At 43.2% G+C, this 27500-nt stretch overlaps 3 protein-coding genes across 6 annotated transcripts in view; all 3 read left to right on the top strand.

Annotated features, from left to right (window-relative positions):
* Positions 1-398: 398 nt before the first annotated feature.
* Positions 399-5354, top strand: stmnd1 (stathmin domain containing 1). The gene is made up of 5 exons (XM_031586265.2): positions 399-586; positions 986-1136; positions 1410-1549; positions 1961-2092; positions 4718-5354. The coding sequence occupies exons 1-5, from the start codon at positions 521-523 to the stop codon at positions 5060-5062; spliced, it is 834 nt and encodes a 277-aa protein (XP_031442125.1). The 5' UTR covers positions 399-520; the 3' UTR covers positions 5063-5354.
* A 4185-nt stretch (positions 5355-9539) lies between these two features.
* rbm24a (RNA binding motif protein 24a) lies at positions 9540-20321 on the top strand. Of its 3 annotated transcripts, none has more exons than XM_012833342.3 (4): positions 9540-9994; positions 11337-11460; positions 11827-11881; positions 17175-20321. In XM_012833342.3, the coding sequence occupies exons 1-4, from the start codon at positions 9827-9829 to the stop codon at positions 17521-17523; spliced, it is 696 nt and encodes a 231-aa protein (XP_012688796.1). In that variant the 5' UTR covers positions 9540-9826; the 3' UTR covers positions 17524-20321. The 3 variants fall into 3 exon arrangements, with proteins under 3 accessions (XP_012688796.1, XP_031442035.1, XP_031442034.1); XM_031586175.2 differs by lacking the exon at positions 9540-9994 and adding an exon at positions 10498-10545; XM_031586174.1 differs by lacking the exon at positions 9540-9994 and adding an exon at positions 10557-10765.
* A 1685-nt stretch (positions 20322-22006) lies between these two features.
* cap2 (cyclase associated actin cytoskeleton regulatory protein 2) overlaps positions 22007-27500 on the top strand; it is a 23680-nt gene continuing 18186 nt past the window's right edge. Inside the window, exon 1 of one of the 2 annotated variants that reach the window (XM_031586202.2) lies at positions 22007-22390. The gene's annotated coding sequence lies outside the window, so the exon portion shown is untranslated. The remainder of the gene's footprint in view (positions 22391-27500) is intronic. The other variant, XM_031586203.2, reaches the window with a different exon arrangement.

Genomic DNA, 27500 nt, shown 5'->3' on the forward strand with positions numbered 1-27500 from the left:
AACATCAATGGATATCATTAGATAACATGAATGTTGATGTCTGCATAGGCAAACTGTGAAAAATCTTGCTTGGTGAGATAGTAACCATCACAGATACACTAGTGACATGTTGCATAATTATGGCATAATAGTTATTTTGCTGGGTTATACAAGTTTGAAACGTATGTTTTGAGTGTCCTGTTGGTTCTTACATGAAGGTCACGACTTCCTTAATAATTTAACTGTTTCTAAGATGGCCCTGAGTAATGAAGACGTCACTTTTAACAATGCCTAGTGATCTGTGTCGGTCACGCACCGTTTGGTCGGTCACCATGACCCTCTCTGGCCACTGGGTGTCACTTAAAAACTAGATGAGATTTATTGTAGCAACCTGCCTTGACAACGCAAAGAGTCCATGGCGACGCCAGTGGAGCTATTCAGGCTCGTGTAAAGAAATGCAGCTGGAATGAAAAGTTCATTTTTGACTGGCTGCTGTAAAACATAGTGCCCCAGTGCAGCGTTGACTTCTGTAACCCTAATTATGGGATGCGCCGCAAGCTCCAAGATAACTTTTGTTGAACCTGTCAAACCTTCAAACGAAAATGAGGTAGGTGCTCGTAATAGAGTAAAGTTAAAATGTGACCCATGATTTGCTCAATCACAGTTAATAATTAATGGCTGAATTCTCTCAAATAATTCCTTTGGGCGCGTTACGCCAGAGTTAGTTTATAGTTCTTCAAAGTAGCATGCGGTTCTGTAAGGTTGGTCCGTACAGGTACAAATTTTCTCATCAATTTTTCAGTGTGACCCATAAAAACAATCGCCCTCTGTTATATGAGAAGCGGTTCCATTATTTCCCAGCGCATTTTAATCAGAAGTGCATCTTCAGCTGATATAGACAAGAATAACTAGGCTACTGACTGATAAACAGCAGAAATGTGGACGATTAACAAAGTATGGTCGCCCATGACTAACCAAATTCATCTTAAATATCATCACTTAACAGCACAACTCCCTGGAGGTGCAGCGGTCAGGAGGGGGTGACCGGGGGGACTCGGCCGTGTCGAAGCACACCACGGACAGCGGACTGGGTCTGGAGGCTACCGAGGGCGTCATCTTACCTGGGGCAGTGCCTAGACAGCTACCACCGCTGAGAGGTGAGTGGTGTTAGCGGATGTAAAATGAACCTACACATAGTATGGAAATTAGGCTTCAAGGCTATAGGCTTATAGCCCATGGGTATAAGGGACTTTTTAGACCATGTAGTCTATGGGAACTTGGAAACCAACGACCCTGACCTGAGGATTTCAGAAAGAACTGACAATCTCAGCCATATTTGTGAATGTGGTGTGTATGTGTTTAAGTGTGTTTCTGTGTTTGTGTGTGTGTGTGTGTGTGTGTGTGTGTGTGTGTGTGTGTGTGTGTGTTAGCCAGCAGCTTGGACCAGGCACAGGACAACATACCCACACCCAGACAAGAGTCCAGTGAGATTCTGAAGCAGCTGCTGTGTCAGGGCATCATTCCAGCCCAGGCCCGTGCAGCCAGCAGCGAAGAGGCTTACAGCATCACGGTGAGCAGCGCCGCACACCGCCCACAGCGCCACACACCACCCACAGCACCCACACGACCCACAGCACCGCACACGACCCACAGCACCGTACACGGCCCACAGCATCAGCCAGCAACACAAACAGCCTTATCATCATCTGCCACGGGTCTAACAAACTGGCCATTATTAATAACAAAGAAAAACAAACACACACACGTTAAAAAATGCATGCAGAAAACGGGTCTAGTCAATGACATACGATTGAAAACACTGTTACACACAGGAATTAGCTTACACCACAGGAAACGCTGAGAATAACAAGCTCTTTACTCCGCACCAAACATTCAGCCGATTTCATCATTGAGTTGATCTCATCCTTCTGAGTGACCTGGCAGGAGTGGCAGGAAGTGATGCGTTTCCTTCCTGTGGCAGATGGAGGACCCAGAGAAGCCCATGAGGAGGCCCCCGCCCCGGCTGGAGAAGCTGATGGGGAGGAAGGAGTCAGGGACGACCACGAAGGAGGACATCGAAGAGAGGATGAATCAGGTAGAGGAGCGACGACAGGTGAGAGAGACAGAGCAAGAGACAGAGAGAGAGAGACAGAGACACAGAGACACAGAGACAGACAGACAGAGGTCTTCTTCGAGTTGAACAGCTAATGAGAAAAGGGTAAACTGAGTTTGAACTCTGTGCACTTCCCCCTTTGTTCAAAGCAACTCACTGACACGCACATTAGTTTATAATTTAATTATTTAAACGTGTGCAAACCATATGTGCCAAGTTGATCAGCAACTTTCACACTCTGTGATGTGCCCTGATACATTTTACTATGGAGGTCCAAGAGGTAGTGATGCCATTCAGATTCTTTTTACATTATAGCAAAGAGAGCCACCAGTGTGCAGGCTTCTATATTAACCTTCACGTTCTCAGTCAAGGCCTGACAATGCACTGCTAAGACAGATGAAAACATGTCATCTAGTTCATCCCATGTATGTTTCAATAGACAAACAGAGATATGGTTCTCTCATTTACATTTACATTTAGTCATTTAGCAGACGCTTTTATCCAAAGCGACTTACATATGTGCGACTTACAATGTATACACATTTTACATTTACACTGATGGCACACTGCACATCAGGAGCAATTAGGGGTTCAGTGTCTTGCTCAAGGACACTTCGACAGGGAATCGAACTAGCAACCTTCTGATTACTAACCGCCTTCTCTACCTCCTGTACCACTGTCGCCCCATTTAAGCTTGTTGAGTCAAGACTATTCTTCGTGGGCGCGCATGGGAACAAACTCAAACACACACTCACATACACAGAGACAGTGTTACTATAGCAACATAAAAATGTTTACGGAGCATGAAGACATCCAGGGTAACAGAACTATTAAACACCCAACAATAGTCTGGACACCACAACGCCCCACTAGCCTTTCACAATCATTCTGTGTTTCACTGAAACATCTCTGTTGTTCATACAGATATATAATTAACCCACCTGAAAGGCGTCACCATTTTCACAATTACAAAGGATACTTACACATATGAATATATTGTTATTGTGAACATTTATGCTCTAGTATATTTCAAAAGACAATATATTTTATTTGCCATTGAAAATAAACTGAAATATACTAATTGCATAAGTATTCAAACCCCACGGTGCTTTTGAGTTCCATATTAAGGTAGATGACAAATTATTCGCAAATGATACAGAGGTGCCACTTATATGACTGTAACTGATCATAATTAGGTACTACCTATGAGTGCTTAAAGTAGAGATCTCCTTCTGGATGCAAAAATCACTCTGCCAAAGGGTAATCAGCCAGGTTGGGAAATTACAGACTAAATGTAGACTAAAGAGATTCAAATGCTGGAGAGGAAGTTGCATCACACCACCCAGAGGCTTTCCCCCAAACCAAGAGTTTGAGGAAAATATGAACTGGTGAGGGAGGCCACCACAGTCCAGCCATCACCCCAAAAAGTTTACATAGTTCAGTGGCTGGAATGGGGGTGCAAGTGTCGAAATCCACAATCTCAAAATCCATCCATAATGGCTCTATTGGAGGGCGGCCAAAAAAAAACATTGTTTTAGAAGATCCACATTAAAGCAGGCATGTATGGAGAAGGCTTGTGGGAACCTTGTGGAAAGAAACTGGGAAACTACACAATGTCGCAAGAAAACCTGTTGCTTTACGAATGCTCGGGATAGGGATTACCTACCCGTAGGACTATTACCCAAGGCACAAGGATGAAGCAACACTGGAGTGGCTTAAAAACAGTAGTTAATATTTTAGAACGATTTCGTCAAAGCCCTAAAACAATCTTATTGAGAATCTGTGGCACTAGTCCAGGGCCACCATATCAACCTAGATGCTCTGCATAAATTCTACTATACTAAAGATGCTCTGCATAAATTCTACTATACTAAAGATGCTCTGGATTAATTCTACTTCAAAGGGGGTTTCTCTCACCACTAATGTATAGGGGATGAATAGGTATGCAGGTAGAATATTTTAGTTTTGAACAAATACCTTACTTAGCCTTTAGATATACACTACAGCATAAGTGCTCACAATGAAAATACTGATAGGGAAATTATGTGTAAGTGTCTTTTGTAAAACAGGAAATGGTCAAAACTTTCAGGGGGGGTTGAATACTTTTGAATACTTTAAGTCTGTGTCTCCCTGTGGATTCTTATGATTAAGATATTGAAATAAATCCTCTAACCTTCTCCTCACCTCCCAATCCCCTTTGCCACTGTCTTTCTCCCTGGCAACCTTTATTCTCTCCATCTTCCTTTCTTCTGTCTCCTCTCTCTGACTGTACTCTCTCTGACTGGCCTCTCCTCTCTCTGACTGTCCTCTCCTCTCTCTGACTGACTGTCCTCTCCTCTCTCTGACTCTCCTCTCTCTGACTGTCCTCTCCTCTCTCTGACTGTCCTCTCCTCTCTCTGACTGTACTCTCTCTGACTCTCCTCCATATCCTCTCTTGCCTAAGCCCCCTTCTTTACATTTACATTTACATTTAGCAGACGCTTTTGTCCAAAGCGACGTACAAGGGAGGCGACGTTCCACCTTCCTCTCCAGCTCTCCACCCCCTAACTTCTCTCTCCCTCTCTCTCTCTTTTGTCTCTCTCTCTTCACATCACTCACTCGCTGATATCTTACGCTCTTGCTCAGGTCCAAGAGGATGAGTTGAAGGTGCGGCTCAGGACTAAATCAGCTCGTCCCCGTCAGGCTGCTTCTCAGGCGGAGGCCGAGGGCCAGACTGTGGTGGAGGAGCTTCAGTTAGATGTCACCGAGGCCCCGCACAGTCCACCCAAGACCCCAGACCACCAGAACCACATTGGCCCGCTCCAGGGCAGGTTAGAGGGTGGGAGAGAGGGGGATGAAGAGAGAGGGAGCGATGGGGTGACCGTGGCAAATAAAGATGGTGGAAGGAGAGAAGCCCCTTTGACAGATTCTCTGAACATGGAAAGTGACTCCACTTTTCAGCAAATTGAAGACATAGAGGAGATATTTTAACTGAAAATCAAAAGCTGGGTTTGTTATGTAGATAAATAAATTGGGGATAGTAGCATTACCTTTTCTCGGCTAGTGAAAACAATATCAATGACTATGGAATGTATAGATTTGAACTATATTTAAAAGCAAATATTATACAGGTGTGAAGACATGGTTGGATAAGTAGAGAGATTTTCTGAATCCCTCTTTGGACTGCAGATTTGCACATACAATGTGTTTGTGGAGGGGAAGAGAGAAAAGCTTTATTTGTTGATTTGTATGGTTGCAGTTTATGTTTTTTTTTTTTTTTTTTACAAACACATTTTGGCAGAGTCTTTGTATTTGCAAATAAACATACATACAGGGCTTACTGTAATAAATCACACCAAAAAAAAAATATCTTAAATATGCCAATAAGAAAAGTTCTTCGATAAAGGACTAGTGTAAAGAATGCAAATAGCAGGAAGCATTAATGGTATTTTAATAATAATGTGTGAATTTCCACCTCTGAATTACTACCGTAATGCCAAATTCTCCCACTAGGTGGAGTGCCTCCAATCTGGGTTCGATACGTGAAGTTGACAGTGCTGGTTCTCCGTTGACATAGCTGACAGGTGGTGCGTAGTGGTCTTTGCTGTGATCGCTGCTTGCAAGTCGATCTCTGTAATTACTTTAGAAGGTGTCTAAAAACTAGGTCTCATTAAAAAGTAATTCTGTAATGTGTGTTAGCACTGGGTGTAGATGTATTTGTGGCATTGTTCACTTTGACTGAATATGTAAACTGTTTGCTCTGTAGGCGGTCCCCACTGAGTTTATTTACACTGTACAGTGTGCATGTATTCTTTAATACTCAGAGCCAACAGTTTGTGAGTGCCTGAATATCATCATATAGTTTTATGTGTTCAAATCAGTATAAAGAGCAAATATACAGTATCTATATAAATAAAATATATAAATGTCTCAAATCAAGTATACAATGCATCAGGTCTGTGTTTTTGCATGGGCAGATTGGGCACATATGCCCCGGTGACTGAACAGAATGTGTGTGTGAGTGTGCATGTTAACAAGAATTTGATAGGGAGAGTGTTTGTGTCTGTGTGTGTGTGTGTGTGTGTGTGTGTGTGTGTGTGTGTGTGTCTGTGTGTCTGTGTGTTTGTGTGTGTCTGTGTGTTTGTGTGTGTCTGTGTGTGTGTGTGTGTGTGTGTGTGTGTGTGTGTGTGTGTCTCTGTGTGTGTGTGTGTGTGTGTCTGTGTCTGTGTGTGTGTGTGTGTGCAGCTGCCAGTCATTTGTCTGCCTCTGAGCCCCTGATGCTGCTTGCCACATGTGCTGCTCTTAAAAAAACAGTCCTCTGTGTGCATGTGCGCGTGTCTGTCTGCTCTTATAAGCTTTTATAATCTCACATTTGTGGTATGAAGTCCCTTTCTATGGCAGAGAGAGAGTGATGGATAAATAAGGCAGGGTCTGGGGTGATCACAAGGTGATGTTTACAACTAATACTACAGTGAGGTGATCAGCACTAGCATCAGTATCCTTATTTATGATTGACAGTCTTTCAAAAAGAAACGACAACACATTAAAGGGGCATTCGAGATTTTTCAACCTGGGCCCTATTGTAGATGTTTTTGGGTATAAACGTTTACTAGCGACAAAAACGATCGAAATTGGTCCAGTATCGAATCAGAACGCTAAAGCCGGCAACTGCAAAACGTCTATACAATTGAATAATTTGGAGCAAGCGTACACGTCCAAGTAAACCGCTTTTTTTAAGCCACTGGCAGGCTCGTGAATGTTATTATAAGGGTCTGACAACATGGAACGGTTCTATACGGAGCAGGAGACAAAAATGACAGTCAGTGTTTTACCTTTCTTTTTTCCGGTTTGTGACGTAGCGCCCCATTCAGTGAGAGTCGATTGGCCTACCGTGGAGTGCTAAAGTCTCCCTTCGATAATAGACTGCGGGCACTGAATGGGGTCAATGGAAAACAGTCATTTTCTACAGTTTCTTTACAGTTATTGAAGTAAACAGACGCAGGTGTATCTCTGTAGGGATTATGTCCATGTTGTCAGACCCTTATAATAACATTTACGAGCCTGTCAGTGGCTAAAACAAGATATTTAGTTTGACATGCACGCTTGCTCCATAGGTTTCCATTGTAAAGCTTTTTTCTGGTTGCTGACTTCAGCGTTCTACTAACTTTATGCTGGACCAATTCTGATCATTTTTATCCCTAGTAAAAATGTTTGATCTAAAGATCCAAAAATAGTGCCCAGGTTGAAAAATCCTGAGGTTTCCCTTTAAATAGCCCAACAACACTACCTGTACAGCTCAGCACCAGTTCCTCAACTCAAATATACACACTCAAGTAACTCAAAACCTTATTGGCTTTAAGAAGCGGTGATGTTGGCTTTTGCATAGATATTCATTTAACTCTTGTTTTTTTTGGGGAAGGTGAGGGGGTCCAATTTCAGGGAACAGTCACACTGGAGAGTGGAATGCATGGCTGTGTGTGTATGTGTGTCTTCAGCTGTTCCTTTGTGACCTTTAACCTTTAGATTTTGTGTGATCAACAGGTGTGTTCTCTGGAAGTGCTGTTGTGGTGTGTGTATGTGTGTCTGTGCATATGTGGCTAGCATATCCTACACGGTGTTTGAGTGCTTACGCTGGTAAGCAATACACTGTGAGCTGACTATTTGAGCATTTGGTTGCACTCAGCAGATTGATGTCATCCACGACAAACACATCACATAACTTGCTCTCTATATTTTACCTTTTTGGCACAAGACTAGTACTTGTGTGTGATTTTTATTTGTCATTAAAATCATCCCTCAGGCTTAAGTGAGACAAAAACTCCCGAGGCTCTGAGGGTTGCAGCACCTGCATTCATTGCCCAACGGCACCATCCATTGGGTCACTGAACCTCAACCTGCTCTTTTGTCTTTTGTTTGCTTCTCTCATGTATATTTCATAACACACCAACCAGTTGGGCCTATTGATCCCAACCGTATTTTAGACGAAGCTGTATGAATCGTTTAAAAGGCCATGTCATTGATAGGGCACTAGTTCAGAGAATCATAGACAAGTTGGCGAACCGCGGACTAAACAGCTGAGATGAGGTCCCGGCAATTTGATAGCCCCCACATTGTTCTCCATAGAAATCTGACACGATTTCCTGCGTGACGACTTTGCCCCAGGCTCAACGGGCGCGTGGCTTCTGGCTGCAGAAGAACCGCTCGTTAATGCAACTAACTATGCATATAGAGGTAACTACGGCGGTTTAATTTTACGGTTCGTTTGGAAAAAATGTATTTCTTCAAAGAAAGCATGGCGCAGATGATACAGGTGTGGTGTCCGCGCCAACAATGACTAATGTTACAAGCGCTTAACAAACCCGAGATACCCAGAGTGGTGAGCTTAATCAATAATTCACCAGATTCCGTATCAGGTTCCTTTGGCTTAATTGCAAGAAGAAACGGAGAATGGCAGCTATTGTGCCCTACATAGGAGGGCAAAATATTGCTATGACGCAAACTTTTCCGTGCATTTAAGATTAGAAATAGTCTAAGGAACTAAACCCAATGAAGAGGGAAGCTCATCTCAATTGATTAGCCTAAAGTTTTTTTTTTTTTTTTTTTACTCAGGGGACCTCTCGGTAAGCCATTTCTTAGTCTAAGATAACTTTGAGGAGAAAGGACCCACACTTTTGTTCGTTGTAGTGCCCCGTGCAATGTTGCATTAAGGATTTTACCTATACCGTAAGAAATTAAATATATACGTAAAAATAAAGATAAATGCAGTAAATTAGTGGCGATCCAGAACAGGCCAAGCGGATTTAAAATCATCAAAACCAAAGGTCTATTGTCTTTCAGCATGGTCTAAAGACAAGGAGACAAAAGAAAAGAAACATTCTCAAACATATGTCGTATTATAGTGTTCTGTAACACTATCTTCTAGTGTAGGTACATCAGAGGCTTGGCGCTTGCACCTGTTCCAGGCTCGGTCATCGGATTGCTGCTAGAGACCTAGGCGTTCCTGCGGCACCTTGGCCCCTCGCATGGCGTTCAGTCTGCCTGACCACCACCTGTTGAAATGTCCCAAGAGGCATCTAGATAAAAACTTCTGATTAAGTTCCCAACCCACATTATACTTTAAATTACCAAATGTGAATAAACTGAACTAGTATGGCTTTAGTAAAATTACCCTGTAATAGCCTATCCCTACAGCAACATTTTTCGAAGACTGTTCCTACATTTAGTCTACTTAATGACCAATGTGTTTTATATGTTGTTCCACGAAATTTTTCTTTTCTGTTCCCAAAGTATTTTTGTTGAAAGGTGAAAGGTTTTGAGAAAAAGAGTCATAGCCAATATTTCGACCGAGCCGATTTGACTTCTCCATGCGCTTTCCTGCTGTCTGAGCGCGTGTTGCGCGTTGGGCGGAGCCGCCCGCCCTCGCCGGCAGAAATGGGCGGACTTACATGACTCGCTTTTAGGAATGGATCGCAAGCTCTTTTTGGTAGTCACGACAGTCCCGAAGAAGAGTTGAACCCACCTGATGATCTTTGAAGACAATCCGCTCCATATTTCATCCAAGTGACGATAAAATAATCTACCTCTACCTTGATATTTTTGGTATCGTGTCATTGTCCTCATCAACTTGTTTTACGAGTTTGCGTTAATTCACATCACGTTTGTTTTATCGAGAGTAGTTATAGCATAATCAGCTCAGAAACCTCCCTACAACTGATTTATTTCTTAATTGTTTTTGCACTAATAAGACCTGAGAGGATGCACACTACGCAGAAGGACACGACTTATACCAAGATTTTTGTGGGAGGTTTGCCATATCACACCACTGACTCGAGTCTGAGGAAATATTTCGAAGTGTTCGGAGAAATTGAAGAGGCTGTTGTGATTACCGACAGACAGACTGGCAAGTCCAGAGGTTATGGATTTGTAAGTAAACTTCATCTTTCATCCTTGTTTTCAATTTCCAAAATACTACACCAGTCCCGCAGCTAAATTATTAGAACCGTTTCAAAGGGCAACATAATCATGTGTCCCCGTCAATGCGAGGGTTATCTCATAACCTTGTTGTGATGTTTGAGGTTTGAGTACGTGTTTGGTCAGACGCGCCGAGTTAAGTTACAACTCATAAAATTATCAAGAATTGCAACACAAACCACCCCGTCAACCTACATCTGTGCTACGGGTTTTCTCCATCCCATTAACCTATGTTGCCTATCAAATGATAGAGTTATTTCCCTTTAAGCCAAAACATTGTAAGCAGCGGGTTATCCATTAAAGGCATTTCCTCTGAAGAAGACTGATTTACTCGGTCCTAAAATTGGTTTTTCTTCTGTCACGATGACTCCGAGTTAGGTCACCCGTAAGTGGAAACAGGACCACGTGGTACCTTGGAATTAAGATATCAGGAACCAGAATTTATTACCAATAAATTTGCCCCCTCAGACTAAAGTGAAATGTGACGAAGGGATATAGTCAAGGTGAGGTTCTATGTTAGCTCAGCTGGCTAGAATGACCGCAGATCGTTCCGCGGTGAAGGGAAGCTTGTTAGTTAATAGGCAGCAATGGTTGTTGACAGACTCCGCTGTCGAAATAGTGTCCACCTCAGAGTCCTATACAGTCAGTAAACCCAGGAATAGGCCTGAGTTGAAAGATGGCTTCATTCGAGGCATCACGCTTCACACTGGAGTAAAGACGTTTGTGTGCACACTTAGTTTTATCTCATGTTCTTTTTTAAGCAATGTAGTGTCATTTTTATGTCTCTTGGCTCGTATGTGACTTTAGGTCATAGCCATGGGTTGTAAATCGAGAACTGCCGAGTAATCCACATAAATGGAGTGTTAGCCACTTGCTGTGTGCTGGTTTAAACGGGTGTTTCTGTTTCGTTAATGCAAAACGGCAAGTTTTGTGGTTCTCAGGGCAATTCGATTTTCAATCTACTTGTGGTTACAAACGTTATGATAGATCGACACCCTCTATGGTAATTTGGATAACCACAGAAAGAAGAACACAAAGTCTATCCCTGGTCATTCACCTGAGGAATGTTTCTTTATAAAGTTGTGTCAAGGGACTTCGTTTTTTTTTTGTCTGAATACCCAAGCAATGACACATTCATCACTTCACTTTCACATCACTTTCTAGAGTATCTTTACTGCTATAGTTTCTTTGGGACAATTTGGTTTCATTCTTCGTGCATGCCCTCAAAGGAAACACACAAAAAGGCAAAAAGAAAAACCTCTTACCTCCTTACTCTGCCTGCTCTGTTGTCTAGGTGACAATGGCTGATCGCTCGGCTGCTGACCGAGCCTGCAAAGATCCAAACCCCATCATTGATGGCAGGAAGGCCAACGTCAACTTGGCATACCTGGGGGCCAAGCCACGGGTGATGCAGCCAGGTAGGGGTGTGATTGTGGAGCAATGGTGGACCATGTTTTGTAGACTGCCCATCAGCTAAATCTCCACCTTTTCAGGTATTTTGTAGGCACTTGTGGTGTGTATGTGGTTTGCTTGATGATCATAATAAATTAAATATACCCTTTTCAAGATTTTGGACACTGAAAGGTGAACTTGATGGCAATTGTATTAATGGCTTTATATTTTATTTAGCAGAGTTTTTTTTTATCCTGCACAAGCTGATGTTATTGAGACCCAAGCAGACTTAACTCAGGGTTGTGTTTGTGTTGTCCCTCTGCACAAGCTGATGTTCTTGAGAACCAAGCAGACTTAACTCAGGGTTGTGTTTGTGTTGTCCCTCTGCACAGGCTTCACCTTTGGCGTGCCCCAGATCCATCCTGCCTTCATCCAGAGGCCTTATGGGTAAGTGTGAGGACACGTGTAGACTGAGTGGGTTTGTCTGGTGTGTAAACACAGTAGAGGATGGATAGAACCCACCTAGAACCAATCAGATGGCCCCACACAGATAAACACTTACACATGCAGACTTGCAGTCACACCAACATGTACTGTCCATGATGGATTCTCAAAGTGTATTCTCATTCAGTCATACTACTTTAGTCTTCCCCTTCCCAACGGTTGGTTTCACCAACTATATTAATCACACATGATACTTGTAACACATTTAATGCCATCTATATATGGTGCAAGTGAGAGTTGAAGAGTGTGTGTGTAATGTTTGTTTTTTCTGTATTTTCTGTATTTATTATGCTGGACCTTGCTGCCTGACCCAATGTTATCTATTTCTCTCTGGTCCGACAGGCTCGATATCGGTTAAGATTACTGGTGCTTTGAGGAATAGAATTGCACAGATCATTGTTACCGCTAGACTCAAACACACACAAACAAGCTCAAATGGTGATTACAGATGCATGTATGTTGGAGTTTTTTATTTTTGGTTTTGATTTGTTTTGTTTAGTTTTTAGAGCTGTGTGTGTGCCTTTTTTACCGTTATGAAGTGGTGTTGATAGCTTAACTGTGTGCTTTGGGGGAAAACAAATCTGGAGTTTTTGGTGTTCTTTTTCACTGTTTGGAGGAAGTTTTCACTTTGCAACGAGGAAGCAAAGTGGGATTTCAGTTTGTGCTTTTGTGCTGGAGCTTGTGTTACTTTCTCATTCCGTTTTCACTTAACAATATATCTTATTTGTGTTTTTTCTTTCTGATGTCTTGTTGGAGTGAGTGAAACCTTTTTTTTGTGTGACTTTGTTGAGTGTCCCCCCCCCTGCCCCCCCCAACAAAACATTTCAACAACCAACCCCTCTGCATGCGACACCATTGAGCTGTTCTGTCAGACTCTCTGAAAGAGGGATCTCTGAAATAACCCACTGAGTTGCTATACCGGTCATGGCATCTCCCTCCCTCCCTCCCTCACTCACTCAATCTCTCCCTCTGTCCCCCTTCCTCCCTTTCCCTTCCTTTCTTTCTCTACTTCTCTCTCACTCTTTCCCTACTTCTCTTTCTCTACTTCTCTCTCACTCTTTCTCTACTTCTCTCTCACTCTTTCCCTACTTCTCTTTCTCTACTTCTCTCTCACTCTTTCTCTACTTCTCTCTCACTCTTTCTTTACTTCTCTCTCACTCTTGCTCTACTTCTCTCTCACTCTTTCTCTACTTCTCTCTCACTCTTTCTCTACTCCTCTCTCACTCTTTCTCTGTCAGTCAAGTTGTCCTTCATCCTCTCTTCCTTATCTTGTCATTTCAGCTACTGGATCGCGGACTTAGGGACCTAAAACACAGCCGCACACAGCCTCATAGTATAGTATTCCAAGACCATCGTGAACATAATCCTTGTGCACTGCAGAGCATTTTGAAGTAATTCGGGTACTCTGACTTAATTAACTCCTCATCAAAATTCCACATAAATATCTAAAGTGAAGTGAACGATGTCCTACAGGCCAGAAAGTTAACCCAGGGACCCCAGGCGTGCAACGTAGAAGGGGTTGCACGTGTGTGTGTGTGTGTGTGTGTGTGTGTGTGTGTGTGTGTGTGTGTGTGCGCGCGCGCGCATGTGTGTGGGTCTGTGTGCCGCACAGCGAGGTCTCTCTGTCTCAACGCTGTGACACAAACAAATGTCTGGATGCCACAGCCCCTGAACAAGCTTTGTGTCACATGGCCCTGCCGCGTTAAGGAAAACAAGTTGGCCCATTGTGCGGCACAAAGGCGGCACTGCTGACACTGCAGTTGCATGAAGCCCACTCTCTCTCCTCTCTCCCTCTGTCTCTCCCTCTCTCTTGGGTTATGCCGGATGGGGGTGGGTGGGGGTCGGGGGTAGGCTCAGAAATGTAGCGATGAGATGCCCTTTAAAAACAGGTTGTTCATGCGGCCCAGGGGGGTCTTTATAGAAACCTCTCTCTGACCTCTTTCAAAAGCAGGAGGCCATTTAAAAAAAAAAAAAACACTTTTCACTGCATTGACATCAAGGCTTGCTACCACAACTGCTTTGAGTCAATCGACTAACATTTACTGAGCCCGTGATTGCTATGCTGTGTGTGGCTTCTGGCCGCAGGTAGAACCTTTCAGAAGTTGACTCTAGTGTAGATGGCAGAGGTGACGGACGGGTGACTCGGCTGAAAAGATGAGTCTCTGACCATCTGATGTTGAGCACCAATCTGTTTCAGTCAGAAGCAGCAACAGGTGTGTTCTCTGTTCGTTCTCCCTTATGTGCCTTTTGTTGTTCAGCCACTGTCTCCGCCTCTTTCCCTGTCTTCCTCTCTGTCTCTCTTCCTCCCTAATAGGCCTTATTGGTATTGCCAGAGTTTTTAACGTAGCTAGAGCACTTAATGTGTACCATAGATATCCAATACAACAAGAGAAAAATCGATTTTGTAAATCCGGATAAGATCGGAAGAAAACAATTGTGTTGACCATAGAGCGTACTGTTTGACCTTTAACCTGTGGAAAGGGGCCAGGGCATATCATCTCCTCTACCAGTGCCACATTTTTTAATTATAGAACAGAGATGGAGAGGGATGGATTAGACAGAGAGAAAGTCAGACTGACATGGAGACAGATGGACCTGCATAAACACGTGTATAAATAGGAAGTTAGTGTGTTTTCAGACATGGCATTCAGAGTGCCAGGACAAGTTTTCTGGATGGGACAAGGGGACAGCACTCTCCGGACTTCAGTCTGGCCTGCAAGAGATGACTGAAGGGGCAGAAAATAGCTGGAGCCCAGTTGGTGCTGCCAGTCAAAGTCCTACGCCAGCTGTGCTTTCCCAGAATCCCCCTCTTGTAGCTAGAGTGAGGCAGCAGAAACCGGCTACTTGACCACTGTAGACTCTGTAGAGCAGACCTACGGACCAAACCGTAGCCTAGAAACGATACACATGCCCCATTACAACGTCCATGGAATCAGAACAGGGGCCAAAGTATTGTATATAAGGTGTAGAAGTGGCTTAAATCTCTAAATCATATCAAATGAGGATGGTTACCAACTTGAATGTCCTACTCAAGGTATAGGAGCTTGTTAAAGTGATTCCGTACCCGTTTAAAAAAATTAGATGCTTAATTCTCTTGAGCTCACTCCTATTAATTAATGTATACCTAACCTGCTCCTGCTATATGCAGTATAAGGATGCAGGATTGGTAGTTATTGTAGTACATTGAAGGGTTGGGTTCAGTCGACTAAATGAGCTTCGAAATCTTACATACAGTCCTCATCAAGGAAGAAGCGGTTCAGCATGCTAGATATGCTGCAGAAAAACATCTTAAACTCTGAACCAAGAAGGAAGGTGTCCAAAAAGACACCAGATCGTATTTAAATGTGGATGGCTTGGGCGTTAAACAGTTTTGCTTGAACTGGTTTGGTCATTTTGCCTGCCTAAGGATGGCTATACTTGTTCATGGGTTTTTGTGTGGTTATGATAGAGAGTTTTGTAATGTGTTTGAGGATTTGTGTGCGTTTGTGTTGCTTGGACTGCATCTGGAGTGTGTGTGTGTGTGTGTGTGAGAGAGAATGTGAACTCTGCTGTGTGTTTTTGTGCTGTGTTTTGTGTTATGTTTTTTTGTGGAGTTGTGTTGATGTGTTCTGACTGTGTTCTTATACTCTGTGTGTCTTCGGTGCATTTTGTCTTTTAAATGTTCATCTTCTAATGACACGGTGTTGGTGTGTGTCTGTGTGAGTGTAAATGTTGTCACTTGTTCAAGAAGGCTTTGGATTTATTGTTTGGATAGAATTTGAATATCATTTAAGCATTTGGATATATAGATAGATATAAATATATATAATTTATTTATTTTATTACTCTTTGAGTTGTTTGTTAATGTGTATTATTGTGTTTTGACTTGGAGTGTTTGTGCTGTGCTCCTGACTCTTGGTTTGGGCTGACCCGGTGACCTCGGTTTGACGTTTGTGTTATACCTCATCCTGTTTTGTTTGCCTTCTCTTTTTTAAATTGATCTATTTTTAGGTTGTGTGTGTGTGTGTGTGACAGAGAGAGAGAAGGTAGTGATGGTGTAGTTGCGTTTTGACCATAGGGTTGCCATGATGGGTTGTGCTCTCAAGCAATTCTACAATCAAATCTGATCAATTAGTCTGATCAATTTGCTTAAATGAATCAGTCACACACCCTCGCCCCTTTCAAGGCTGGTTCCAAACTTTCCAAAGAGAGAATGGTCTCACTCAGCAGGTTGGAGAGAGAGATCAGTAGAGAATGGTCTCACTCACCAGGTTGGAGAGAGAGACCAGTAGAGAGAATGGTCTCACTCACCAGGTTGGAGAGAGAGACCAGAAGAGGAGTGCAGGATGGAAAATGAGAGCAGTGAAACACAGAATGTGCTCATTGTTCTTGCTCGCTTATTTAATCAAAACAGCCCTGTGTGTGTGTGTTTGTGTGTGTGTGTGTGTGTGTGTGTGTGTGCACACGCTTATGTGTGTGTGTGTGTGTGTGTGTGTGTGTGTAACCCAGCTCATTGTCCAACCGCGGAGGGGAAACGGCCAGCAGAGGCTTTTTTGAAAACCGTCCAGCTGTCAAAGTGGCAGGGACACTTTCACAAAGCACCCCTCATTTCTCTCTCTCTCTCCCTTTCTCTCTCTTTCTCTCTCTCTCCCTTTCTCTTTCTCCCTCCCCTCCCTATCTGAGCCAAGTGCAGTGACATCAGCACCCTGTGGTCATGTACACCCCCCCACCCCCCATCAGCACCCCCAATTTGTTCTGAAACCTCACACCTCCAGTTTGGGACTCATTTAGTCGCCATGTTGGTTTTCCCCTCCTCTCTCCTCTCACATGGCTATGCTGATTTACCCAGAGTTCCTTTTTCAAACACTTGACATTTTAAACATTTTATTAGGCGAACCCAAAGTGGCCGATGACCATACTGTTCAGTGCTTCTCCAAGGTCGTTAGTGACTCCTGTTCTGGCAACCCTATAAACTAAACAGTGAACAACTCTACGGGGCCTGTCTTAGTCAGTGGACTGTGTATTTGTGGACGTTTCTGTGTGTATGTGTGTGTGTGTGTGTGTGTGTGTGTGTGTGTGTGTGTGTGTGTGTTCACGGGGCTGGGTGGGGGTTGCTTGGTGTTGGCAGTGTGTTTTCTGCAGTATGGTGTTTGTTTGTTTGTTTGTTTGTGTGTGTGTGTGTGTCTGTGTGTGTATATCATGAGGTCACTGCTCCTGATGTCACTGACATCAGTCCTGTTGTGTGTGTGCCCCGCAGGATCCCAGCTCACTACGTGTACCCTCAGGCCTTCATGCAGCCCAGTATGGTGATCCCCCACGTTCAGCCTAGCGCTGCCTCGGCCGCCTCCGCCTCCTCGCCCTACATCGACTACACGGGTGCCGCGTACGCCCAGTACAGCGCCGCCGCCAGTGCTGCAGCCGCCGCGGCCGCCTATGACCAGTACCCCTACGCCGCCTCTCCAGCCGCCGCGGGCTACGTTGCCACCGCCGGATACGGATACGCGGTGCAGCAGCCCCTGACAACCGCCACGCCTGGGTCAGCTGCCGCCGCCGCCGCCTTTGGCCAGTACCAACCCCAGCAACTGCAAGCTGACCGCATGCAATAACAGCCAATTGGCAGCCAGACACGAGGGGGACGGGGAGGTGCTGCCCATACACCCCCCCAGCTGCTCGCTGCTGATTGGCCATGGACGAGGAATTGAAAGCAAGGGAGTGGATGCTGATTGGATGGGCGTACCGTCAGCAGGAGAAAGGGAGGGTGGTGTTTGGGTACCGATGGACTGGTGAGGTGGGAACTCCGTAGCTTTCCAACTTGCTGTGTTTTTTTCCAATCCAAAAAAAAAGACAAACAAACGAACAAAGGAAGAAAAAAAGAACAAAACAGAGATAAAATTACGACAAAAAAAAAAAAATCACAAGAAAGAGTACGGAGGGAGATGTAGCTTTTTACCATTATCATTATCGTTATTATTATTACAATTATTGTTGTTTGACATACGGTATAATTCTTAAAGTAGAGTATTTATTGCTTAAAGAAGAGCAAAGACTAATCACTGTGGTATATTGTAGCTGTTGAGGCCTTAGGTCCTTTAGCTGTCATTAACGTAGGGGGCAGGTTTTTAGGGGTCAGGGGTCATTTGGTGACGTGACTTCTGCGGCATTGTGGTTCCAAAGCCCGCTAACTCCTTATTTATTATCCTTCGAAAGGGCTCCTTTATGTTCTGTCTTCTTAAGTGCATTGAAGTTTATTATTATTATTATTACTATTATTATTATTATTATTTTCTGATTTATCAGGGAAAAAACGGAGCATCTTACAGTGATTAGAGAACTCTGCCGATCAGGGAATTGTAGGAATAACTGTGGAGAAATGGAGAGAGTGAGAGAGAGAGAGAGAGAACGCGAGAGAGCGAGCGAGAGAGAGCAAAAGAGAGAGCGAGAGCGCGAGCGTAAGGAACACAGTTGTAGCTCATGTCACATGTTCAGAACTACCTTTCATCTTTCAAATGCTGAATGTCCCTTTTTCCTCTGACTCTCATTTTGACCTCTTGACCTATGCAAAGCACACACACACACACACACACACACACACACACACACACACACACACACATTGATGCATGCACTACACAAAGAGAATAACAAATAGCATCCACCAAGCTCTATCAAATCAGTTTTTTGAGCAATGAGAACCAACTGCTGATGAGGAGAAGGACTTATCACATCATTCATACACACACACACACACACACACACACACACACACACACACACACACACACACACACACATACAGACAGACAGACACACACACACACAGAATATGGACATGGAGGTCAGGTAGCACGGTGGTGCAGTCCCTCTCTCTCACGCTGGGGGTTAGTGTGTGAGTGAGTGTGTGTGTGTGTGTGTGTGTGTGCTGGGCAACAGCTGCAGGGGACAGGCAGTGACACACAGACCGACCACTCTGGAAAGAACGCATCACTTGTGCTCGTTTGTTGAGCTGTCACATTTTAATCCCTCTCTGCCCCCACACCCCCACACCCCCACCACCCGTGTCAGCACTTCCAGACCCACAGTGGGATTGGAGGACTCCTCATCCCCCCCTCCCAGCCCCTAGCCAAGCCCCTCCTACTCCACCTCTCAACATCCCATACTGTGGTGGGACCTCCACTGTGTGGGACTCCAGTTTGCTCTAGGGACAGACAGAGAGGCAGAGAGAGAGAGAGAGAGAGAGAGAGAGCGAGAGCGAGAGACTGCATGAGGTGCACAATGGATGGTGGCCCAGTAACCTCTCTCCTTGTCCTAGACACACACTCCCCATCGGCCATCCGGTCCAATGCACACCTCTGTCTACCGTGGAACACCCCAAAAACAACCACCACCACCTCCACCACCTCCACCTCTGTGGTTTCCTCATCCAGCAGGAGAGTCAGCCACCAGCGTCAGTCCTCCGTGAGGAGAGGATGGATTTTGACGAGCAGCAAAAACAAAGCTAAACAAAGAACAGCTACATTCTCAGAAGAACTAACACCATATTTTTGTATTACAAAGCAGCACTCTAGTTTTAAAGGGTTCACCTGCAAATGTAAAAGGGTACCCCCCTGTGCCTTACTTTCGTAATGCTATTTAAGAGAGCAGAGATTGACTATTTAAGATATTTATTCAGAGAGGTGAGACTATGTTGCGCCTGAAAGATGAAGGCTTTGTGGCGGTACTGTATCACTATCATGTGTTCATCTCATGGCATATAAGTTATTCAGTAGATTTAGTTGCATTATTATTATTATCATTATCATTATTACTTTTATTATTATTACTATTATTATGATTAACATACTGAACCAAAATATTGATGTAGAATTTATTTAAGATGGAAATCTGTATGTGCACTGTACAATTCTAGTTTTTGTGCATTTTGCATTTTAGGACATGACATTATGACATTAAATATTGGCTAGTTTAATGCCGTTTGTATGAAACTTTATTTAAAATGCTGGCCCTATTCCAGGGCGAATAGTCCCTTTTTTTTCGCCTCTTTTGTTTTCTAGAACTGTTGAAATGATATCCAAGGAGAAACAGCCCAAAGCGCTGCTCAACATACATTAGAATGTATAGTCGTTGTCATGGTTGCATAGCTGTGCTTCTGTTGCTTTTAATACTCCTCAGACTGGCGATTTTACACATGTTGGGAATTTTTATACTTGAATTATTTCTTACAAGGGAAAATATGAAAATAAATGACAAAAAAAACTTTTTAAGAAAGCTTTTCATTGTCACTGGATTGGAGGCATGTAAGTGTTATCTACTATTTAAAATGCAAAAGGTCCTGTTTGTATTCAAACTTTATTTAAGAGTTTCCACACTATTTACTCTACATGGAAATAAATGATTCTCAAATCGGCTTGACTGTGTTCATTTGAGAAGTTCTTGGTGACCCACGGATGATTTCATTTAGAAGATTTTTTTATGTTTCTGGTGTGACTGGTGGTTGTTCTGTAACACCAGTTATACATGTGCTCTCTACAGTCAAAGTTAAGACCTGGATGTAGAATACCATTATTTTAGAGGGGGGGTGGAGCAACTTACATGACAGATAACATTCTGGCTTTCTGCTGAGTAAAACTCCACAGAACCAGATCACAAGTGTTTCAAGGCGATCAATTTCCTGGCAGAATTGATCACAATGATAATCAGGCCCGCAGGAATTGGGAAATCTGTGGTTATTTCTAAACACTAAGATATCTCGCCACAGCCATGACGCCACCACGTTTTTAAAGTTTTGTAACAATGCTCCGTCAGGATCCTTTAATATTTATTAACTATAAGTTATCTAAAGACAGTTATCTGACAATCATCATGTTGGTACTTTGTTCTGTTGGTGCTGGTTCTGTTACAGAAGATTTACATTAAAGTGTATTCTAGGGCATTAAAGGTGCTTGTAGGCTTATCTGCCTATGAAGAGAGTTACTTAAAATCCTGATGATTCTCTTTGAAAAGTGTTAAATACTTTGTTGTGAAAAGGCCTTCAGCTAGGGGAAGAGACATTTCTGATTCAGGTGGGATGCATGCTGTTTCCTTTATCTGTGACTGACACAGATCACATCATACTATACCACCGGATCCCTCTAACCCAAGTCGAGGTGCAGCCAGATCTACCGTAGGAACGGTAACTGGAGCAGTCTTTGCCAGATAGAGGTTGATGGTTGGAGCAGACTGAAGGCTTCAGGAGGGTCTGCTGCGTACAAAGCACAAAAGCAAGAGCATGGTAACTCCCAATCCACTTCTTGTGAGAGGAAAGAAAAGTAATTTGGTGTCTTTCGCCGACGACTGTAGGTTTAAAAGGTTTAAAGAGGTTTTCGAAGGAGTAAAAGAACAGTAGGCACTTAAAGAATTTCACCACCATGTTGCCTTTGTGTGTCTGCCATGACTGAAAATAGCATCACCAAGGTTTCACAAACATGGTGCACAGACGTCACCCTCATAGGCATCTCAAAATGGCCGACGCGCTTCCACAGGCAGGTCAATAATTCAGGGACTTTCTAATCAATAAGAGATGCCAGTCAGCTGTCCCATCTCAGTGATATCTTGGCTGCTCACCGACTATTTCTGTCAACTGTAACATGACACACTTAGGCCTACTTTTACACACAAAGAGACATGCAGTCACTCACACACACACACACTCACTCACACACACACACACACACACACACAGCATGACACAGCAGACACACTTTCCATCCTTCATCACTGTCACCCCAGAGACAGTCCCAACCAGGGCAGCAGAAACTGCAAGAACATGCGGGCTTAGGAGACATGTTGTGATTACCCCCCAACTCCCACCCTCTGAACAAATGCTGACTTAAATTTTTCCACATGACTCCACATAGATCACTCAGTAATCTTTCCAACAACAAATCAAATACCTCAAGATAGCATGGTCTGAGTCTAAGCAGGGGAGGGAGGGGCACTCTGTTGTTTAGATGCTACATACCTGTAATGTTTATTGGCTAAACGCATGTCTAAATTAAATATTTGTACTACATCGGAGCTCTTATAGTTTATCCTTCTGGGTTTCATTGAACCGTCTTTGTGCCTAGAAATTAAGTCCAGAGCATCGGCCGGTGTCAAATGTTTGGTCGCGCTCTAATTTAGGCTACCTTCCTCTGTCGTGAAACCGTTAATCACACGTTCCAGAATTACACACCATTTCAGCAGCGCCCAACGATACGTAGAGGGAAAGAAGGAGACGGGACATCGTCTAGGAATTATCCCAGTGTTTTCCCGGTCCTCCCGCAGGTTCACTGCTGTTGCTTTATTTGGAAGTCCCGGAAGCGTTTGCTGCCCTGCTCAGTTGACTGACAAGAAGGCTTGGGGAAGGGACGCGCACAGGGACCAGCTCGGCTGAGGACGTGTGGGATCAAGGAAAATAAAGGCAACACTGCCGTAATAACACAGAAGAGAACACAGGTAAATAAACTTTCGTTTAATTTTGGCAACCTCCTGAACAAAATAGTGAGACCAGGTTGAGACAAGGATTTGATGGCGCGAGAGCGAGCGGGCGACACGCTTGTGGCTGGCGCGCTCCACTGAAACATGCGTGTATTGTGTTAGGAGACATTTGCTGTGTGTGCAGTTAAACAGAAGACACATCAGTAACAACAAAGGTTCGAACAATAAGCCTTTTCATTTTCCATTCGTTTTCTCTCGTTATTGTCTAGCCTCTTTTCTGTCCACAATCCATGGGGCTCGTTACATCATTGCGGAGGTTGTTGGCCAGTTCTTGCAGCACCTGTCACATATCCAATAGTAACACAGTGAGGTTTAGACAGACCATGTTAAATCAGAGCCACAACGTAAGACTTGATGTCCACGTTGTTGGACGTAGGCCAGGTAACCTACTAATCTACACACAAGCTGCCTGCAGTAAACACAAATATTCAGTGTTATCCTAAGGGAAATCACAGCTCAGCACTGTTTTATTGTAAACTTAAAACATTATAAAGTACATATATGTAACATGAAGAACATGCAGTACCACTATGTATGTGTATTTGGCTGATAATGCTGTGGTTCATTATTGTTGGTAATAACAAGTGTTGGAGCCCAATAACTAGCCCTGTGGTGTTTGTTAGCTACTTGTCGAGTTATTATAGAATTAATAATAATAATAATAATAATAATAATTCTTTATTTTTATATAGCGCTTTTCTAGACACTCAAAGACGCTACGCTTATATGTTTTTTCTAGAAGTTGTAATTATGTGATTGTGTGAGGCCATTCTCTCTTCACATCTTGCAGTGTGAATACTGTGTGTGGGCCTTAGCTCAGGGTCTCTCACACTGTCTCAGTATGTCTCTCAGTGTGTGTTTGATTGAGTGTGTGCGCATGTGTGATGCAGTCTTCTTCTTCAGATGCCTCATATAGCTCCAATATCAGATGGCAGACTTGAACCCAGTAACATGCTTGGCCTGAAGGTCTGTGTCAGTCTACAATCCCAAGAGAGACATCACTGATTGAGCCCGTGTGTGGAGGGAACTGAGAGGACAGAAAATAAAGTGGAAACATTCAAAAGCACCCGAACACTTTTGTATATGAAGTTGGGATTAAAGATTCTGTTCTGTGATTTTCTTGCAGTCCCTTTAAATTGATTGAAGATTCTATGACATCTAGTTTGATTTGAAAGAATGAAGATGTAGTCATGGACCTTACCTTAGCTCGGTGAAAGCCAGGTTCCCTCACACAGCTGGATACACAATACTTATGGATGCTTATCCAGCAAGTAGGCTTCTTGGGCTCAACCAATCGGGGCTGGCCTGATGGAGAAGTGCTATGTCTCTTAATTAAGTCATTCTTGAACAATCATTAAAATATAGTTCAGGTGACAGGATTTGGAAACATGATTTAATTATCGATTTGGCTGTTGAAGAAACTAGGCTTACACGCTGTCACTCACCAAACACATTGGCATTAAGATGTGTTTCAGGTGGTGATCATTGGCTCTGTTTCCTACAAGTAGCTTTAATCACTTGTGTCATTGGCAAGAAAAGCAAAAAAAAAAAGATAAAAAAAAGTATTTTATCAATTTCATCAAATAAACTGAATTTGGTGAGTATGGACACCTGACAGACCCAAATGCTTGGCTGCAGTGCCCAATAAGCTTCCCTGAACACACTGTGCCTTTATAGTCATCATAGCTTAGCTTGTATTTGTGCTAAAGTTTATAATGTGTTTGAATCGCATAATTCAGACTGCTGAACAGCCGTTTGCTTCACACTTAAAATCCAGTCAAGTCACACAAAAATCACACAAAATACAGTCAAGTAAATCGCAGTCATCCACATATTCGATGGTCCAGTTGGTGAGCCTGATTTTGATTCACTGTAAGTGTGTTTTTGAGGAAATATGTGGTGTGTTTATTGCATATGGGTACATGTGTATGGGAATTAATGTTTTCTTGTGTAAATTAGACACTAGACCACCTACCCTTGCCCACGTGGGTCTCTGCGTTGCCATGGCAGTCTTCTGAGGCTTCACTTAAATGCTCACATTCCCCATTTCAACCCCCCGTGCCAGAAAGCCACTGTGTGTTTATTGTACAGTTACTGTAGAATGGAGGACCATGGCTGAGACTGAACTGTAGATCAGAAAGTAGGCCTTCATCCAGTTCCTGTAGATTGGAGGACCATAGCACAGACTGAGCTGTTGATCAGAGAACAGGCCTTCATCCACTTCCTGTAGATTGGAGGACCATAGCTGAGACTGAAGTGTAGAGCAGAGAACAGGCCTTCATCCAGTATCCGGAGTAGGAGGCATTGAACACGCACTAGATGGCCAGATGCCACAGTGAGGCAGAATGGTTTATTGTGGGTGGTGAATGCAGGGTTACAATGTCACACCCATCGGTGTCTTAAGTTATTGGACTTGGAGGCCTTCTCTCTCTCTGTCTCTCTCTATCTCTCTCTCTCTCTCTCTGGGTGTGTGTGTGGTTGCAGAAATAGTTGGTGAGGTCCACCTCTGGCATTTGGCATGGCCTGGAGAATTCTCCAGAGAGATCACACTGATGACGTGTCGTTTTCCACATTGGGTCACTATTAATTATCACTGTTTCTCTCTTTCCCCCTGCTTTTGTGTGGATGTATCTGTGTATGTGATGGACAGACCGAGAGAGAGAGAGAGAGCTATATCATGTTCCTAATGTTCTTTCAGTCTTTTGTTTTGTCAAAATATGCTACAGAGAATTGTGGAACTGTGGTGTTAAAGATTGTTAAATATGGTATTTGTTACAGCTTCACTTACAGTCACAGTTTCTTGCCCCTGTAGGATTACATTGCAGTGCTAGGGAAAGGCTGTTGTGTTCACCCTGGACAAGTTAGGGATTCTGAGTTAATGTAGCAGTTACTGTGGAAATTTGTGTATGATTTGAACAACAACACATCTGTTCTATGTGAATATATTAGCCATTAGTTACTTTCCTTGCGCAAGAATCACTTATTTTTAGATGATCAGTACATTTAATATATTTCCATATAGAAACAGAATGTTTCAGTGGCTTGTTTCTTAAATGACCTCAAATGGACACAAAACGACACAAATTAACTAAATGTTTCAGTTTACTCTTGTGTCTTACACAAAAAAAAACTCAATCTTTGTACCATGAGGTTGTTTTATGGAACCCTAAAAACCTTTATGCCAGACATACAGCGAACCCTACAGATCACCAGACCAAACAGTGAGTGCATAAAGCACTTATGACCATACAGCACATATGACCATACAGCACTTATGACCATACAGCACTTATGACCATACAGTGAGTGCATACAGCACATATGACCATACAGTACATATGACCATACAGCACTTATGACCATACAGTACATATGACCATACAGCACTTATGACCATACAGCACTTATGACCATACAGTACATATGACCATACAGCACTTATGACCATACATATGACCATACAGCACTTATGACCATACAGCACTTATGACCATACAGTACATATGACCATACAGCACTTATGACCATACAGCACTTATGACCATACAGCACTTATGACCATACAGCACTTATGACCATACAGTACATATGACCATACAGCACTTATGACCATACAGCACTTATGACCATACAGCACTTATGACCATACAGTACATATGACCATACAGCACTTATGACCATACAGCACTTATGACCATACAGCACTTATGACCATACAGTACATATGACCATACAGCACTTATGACCATACAGCACATATGACCATACAGCACATATGACCATACAGCACATATGACCATACAGTGAGTGCATACAGTACTTATGACCATACAGCACATATGACCATACAGCACTTATGACCATACAGCACTTATGACCATACAGTACATATGACCATACAGCACTTATGACCATACAGTGAGTGCATACAGCACTTATGACCATACAGCACTTATGACCATACAGCACATATGACCATACAGCACTTATGACCATACAGCACTTATGACCATACAGCACTTATGACCATACAGCACTTATGACCATACAGTGAGTGCATACAGCACTTATGACCATACAGCACATATGACCATACAGCACTTATGACCATACAGCACATATGACCATACAGCACTTATGACCATACAGTACATATGACCATACAGCACATATGACCATACAGCACTTATGACCATACAGCACTTATGACCATACAGTGAGTGCATACAGCACATATGACCATACAGCACTTATGACCATACAGCACATATGACCATACAGCACTTATGACCATACAGCACATATGACCATACAGCACATATGACCATACAGCACATATGACCATACATCACTTATGACCATACAGCACATATGACCATACAGCACATATGACCATACAGCACTTATGACCATACAGTGAGTGCATACAGCACTTATGACCATACAGCACTTATGACCATACAGTACATATGACCATACAGCACATATGACCATACAGCACTTATGACCATACAGTGAGTGCATACAGTACTTATGACCATACAGCACATATGACCATACAGCACTTATGACCATACAGCACATATGACCATACAGCACATATGACCATACAGCACTTATGACCATACAGCACATATGACCATACAGCACATATGACCATACAGTGAGTGCATATGACCATACAGTGAGAGTATACAGCACATATGACCATACAGTGAGTGCATATGACTATACAGTGAGAGTATACAGCATATCTCAGGGGATTTCCCAGGGACTTGTCAGTGCGCCTGGTTTGGAATGTTACACTTCAGCATTTTATTAGACCTGCCTGATGGGCATGTTGTCATGTGAGATGCTCTGAGTCTGAATTATGAGACAGCCAAGGGCTTGGAGCAGATGGAAAGCTTCCCTGGGTGAGCAGTAGAAAACACCCCCAGCCTGTTCAAGCTGAAGTCTTGTTCCAGTATCATCTGGAGTGAAAACCCTGGCCCATGACGATCAGTCAGCACAAGCTTAAAATATGTCTGACTAACTACAATGACATCACAGTGAACTCATTACCCCCAGA

This window comes from Clupea harengus, chromosome 19 (assembly GCF_900700415.2).
Source record: "Clupea harengus chromosome 19, Ch_v2.0.2, whole genome shotgun sequence".
In the NCBI taxonomy this organism is placed as follows: Eukaryota; Metazoa; Chordata; class Actinopteri; order Clupeiformes; family Clupeidae; genus Clupea; species Clupea harengus.

Coding starts and splice junctions, on each gene's coding strand:
- stmnd1 (XM_031586265.2), top strand. CDS start 521: ATGGGATGCGCCGCAAGCTCCAAGATAACTTTTGTTGAACCTGTCAAA. Junction 587..985: donor AACCTTCAAACGAAAATGAG/GTAGGTGCTCGT, acceptor ATCACTTAACAG/CACAACTCCCTGGAGGTGCA. Junction 1,137..1,409: donor ACAGCTACCACCGCTGAGAG/GTGAGTGGTGTT, acceptor TGTGTGTGTTAG/CCAGCAGCTTGGACCAGGCA.
- rbm24a (XM_031586174.1), top strand. CDS start 10,577: ATGACCGCAGATCGTTCCGCGGTGAAGGGAAGCTTGTTAGTTAATAGG. Junction 10,766..11,336: donor ACACTGGAGTAAAGACGTTT/GTGTGCACACTT, acceptor TCTGTTGTCTAG/GTGACAATGGCTGATCGCTC. Junction 11,882..17,174: donor TTCATCCAGAGGCCTTATGG/GTAAGTGTGAGG, acceptor TGTGCCCCGCAG/GATCCCAGCTCACTACGTGT.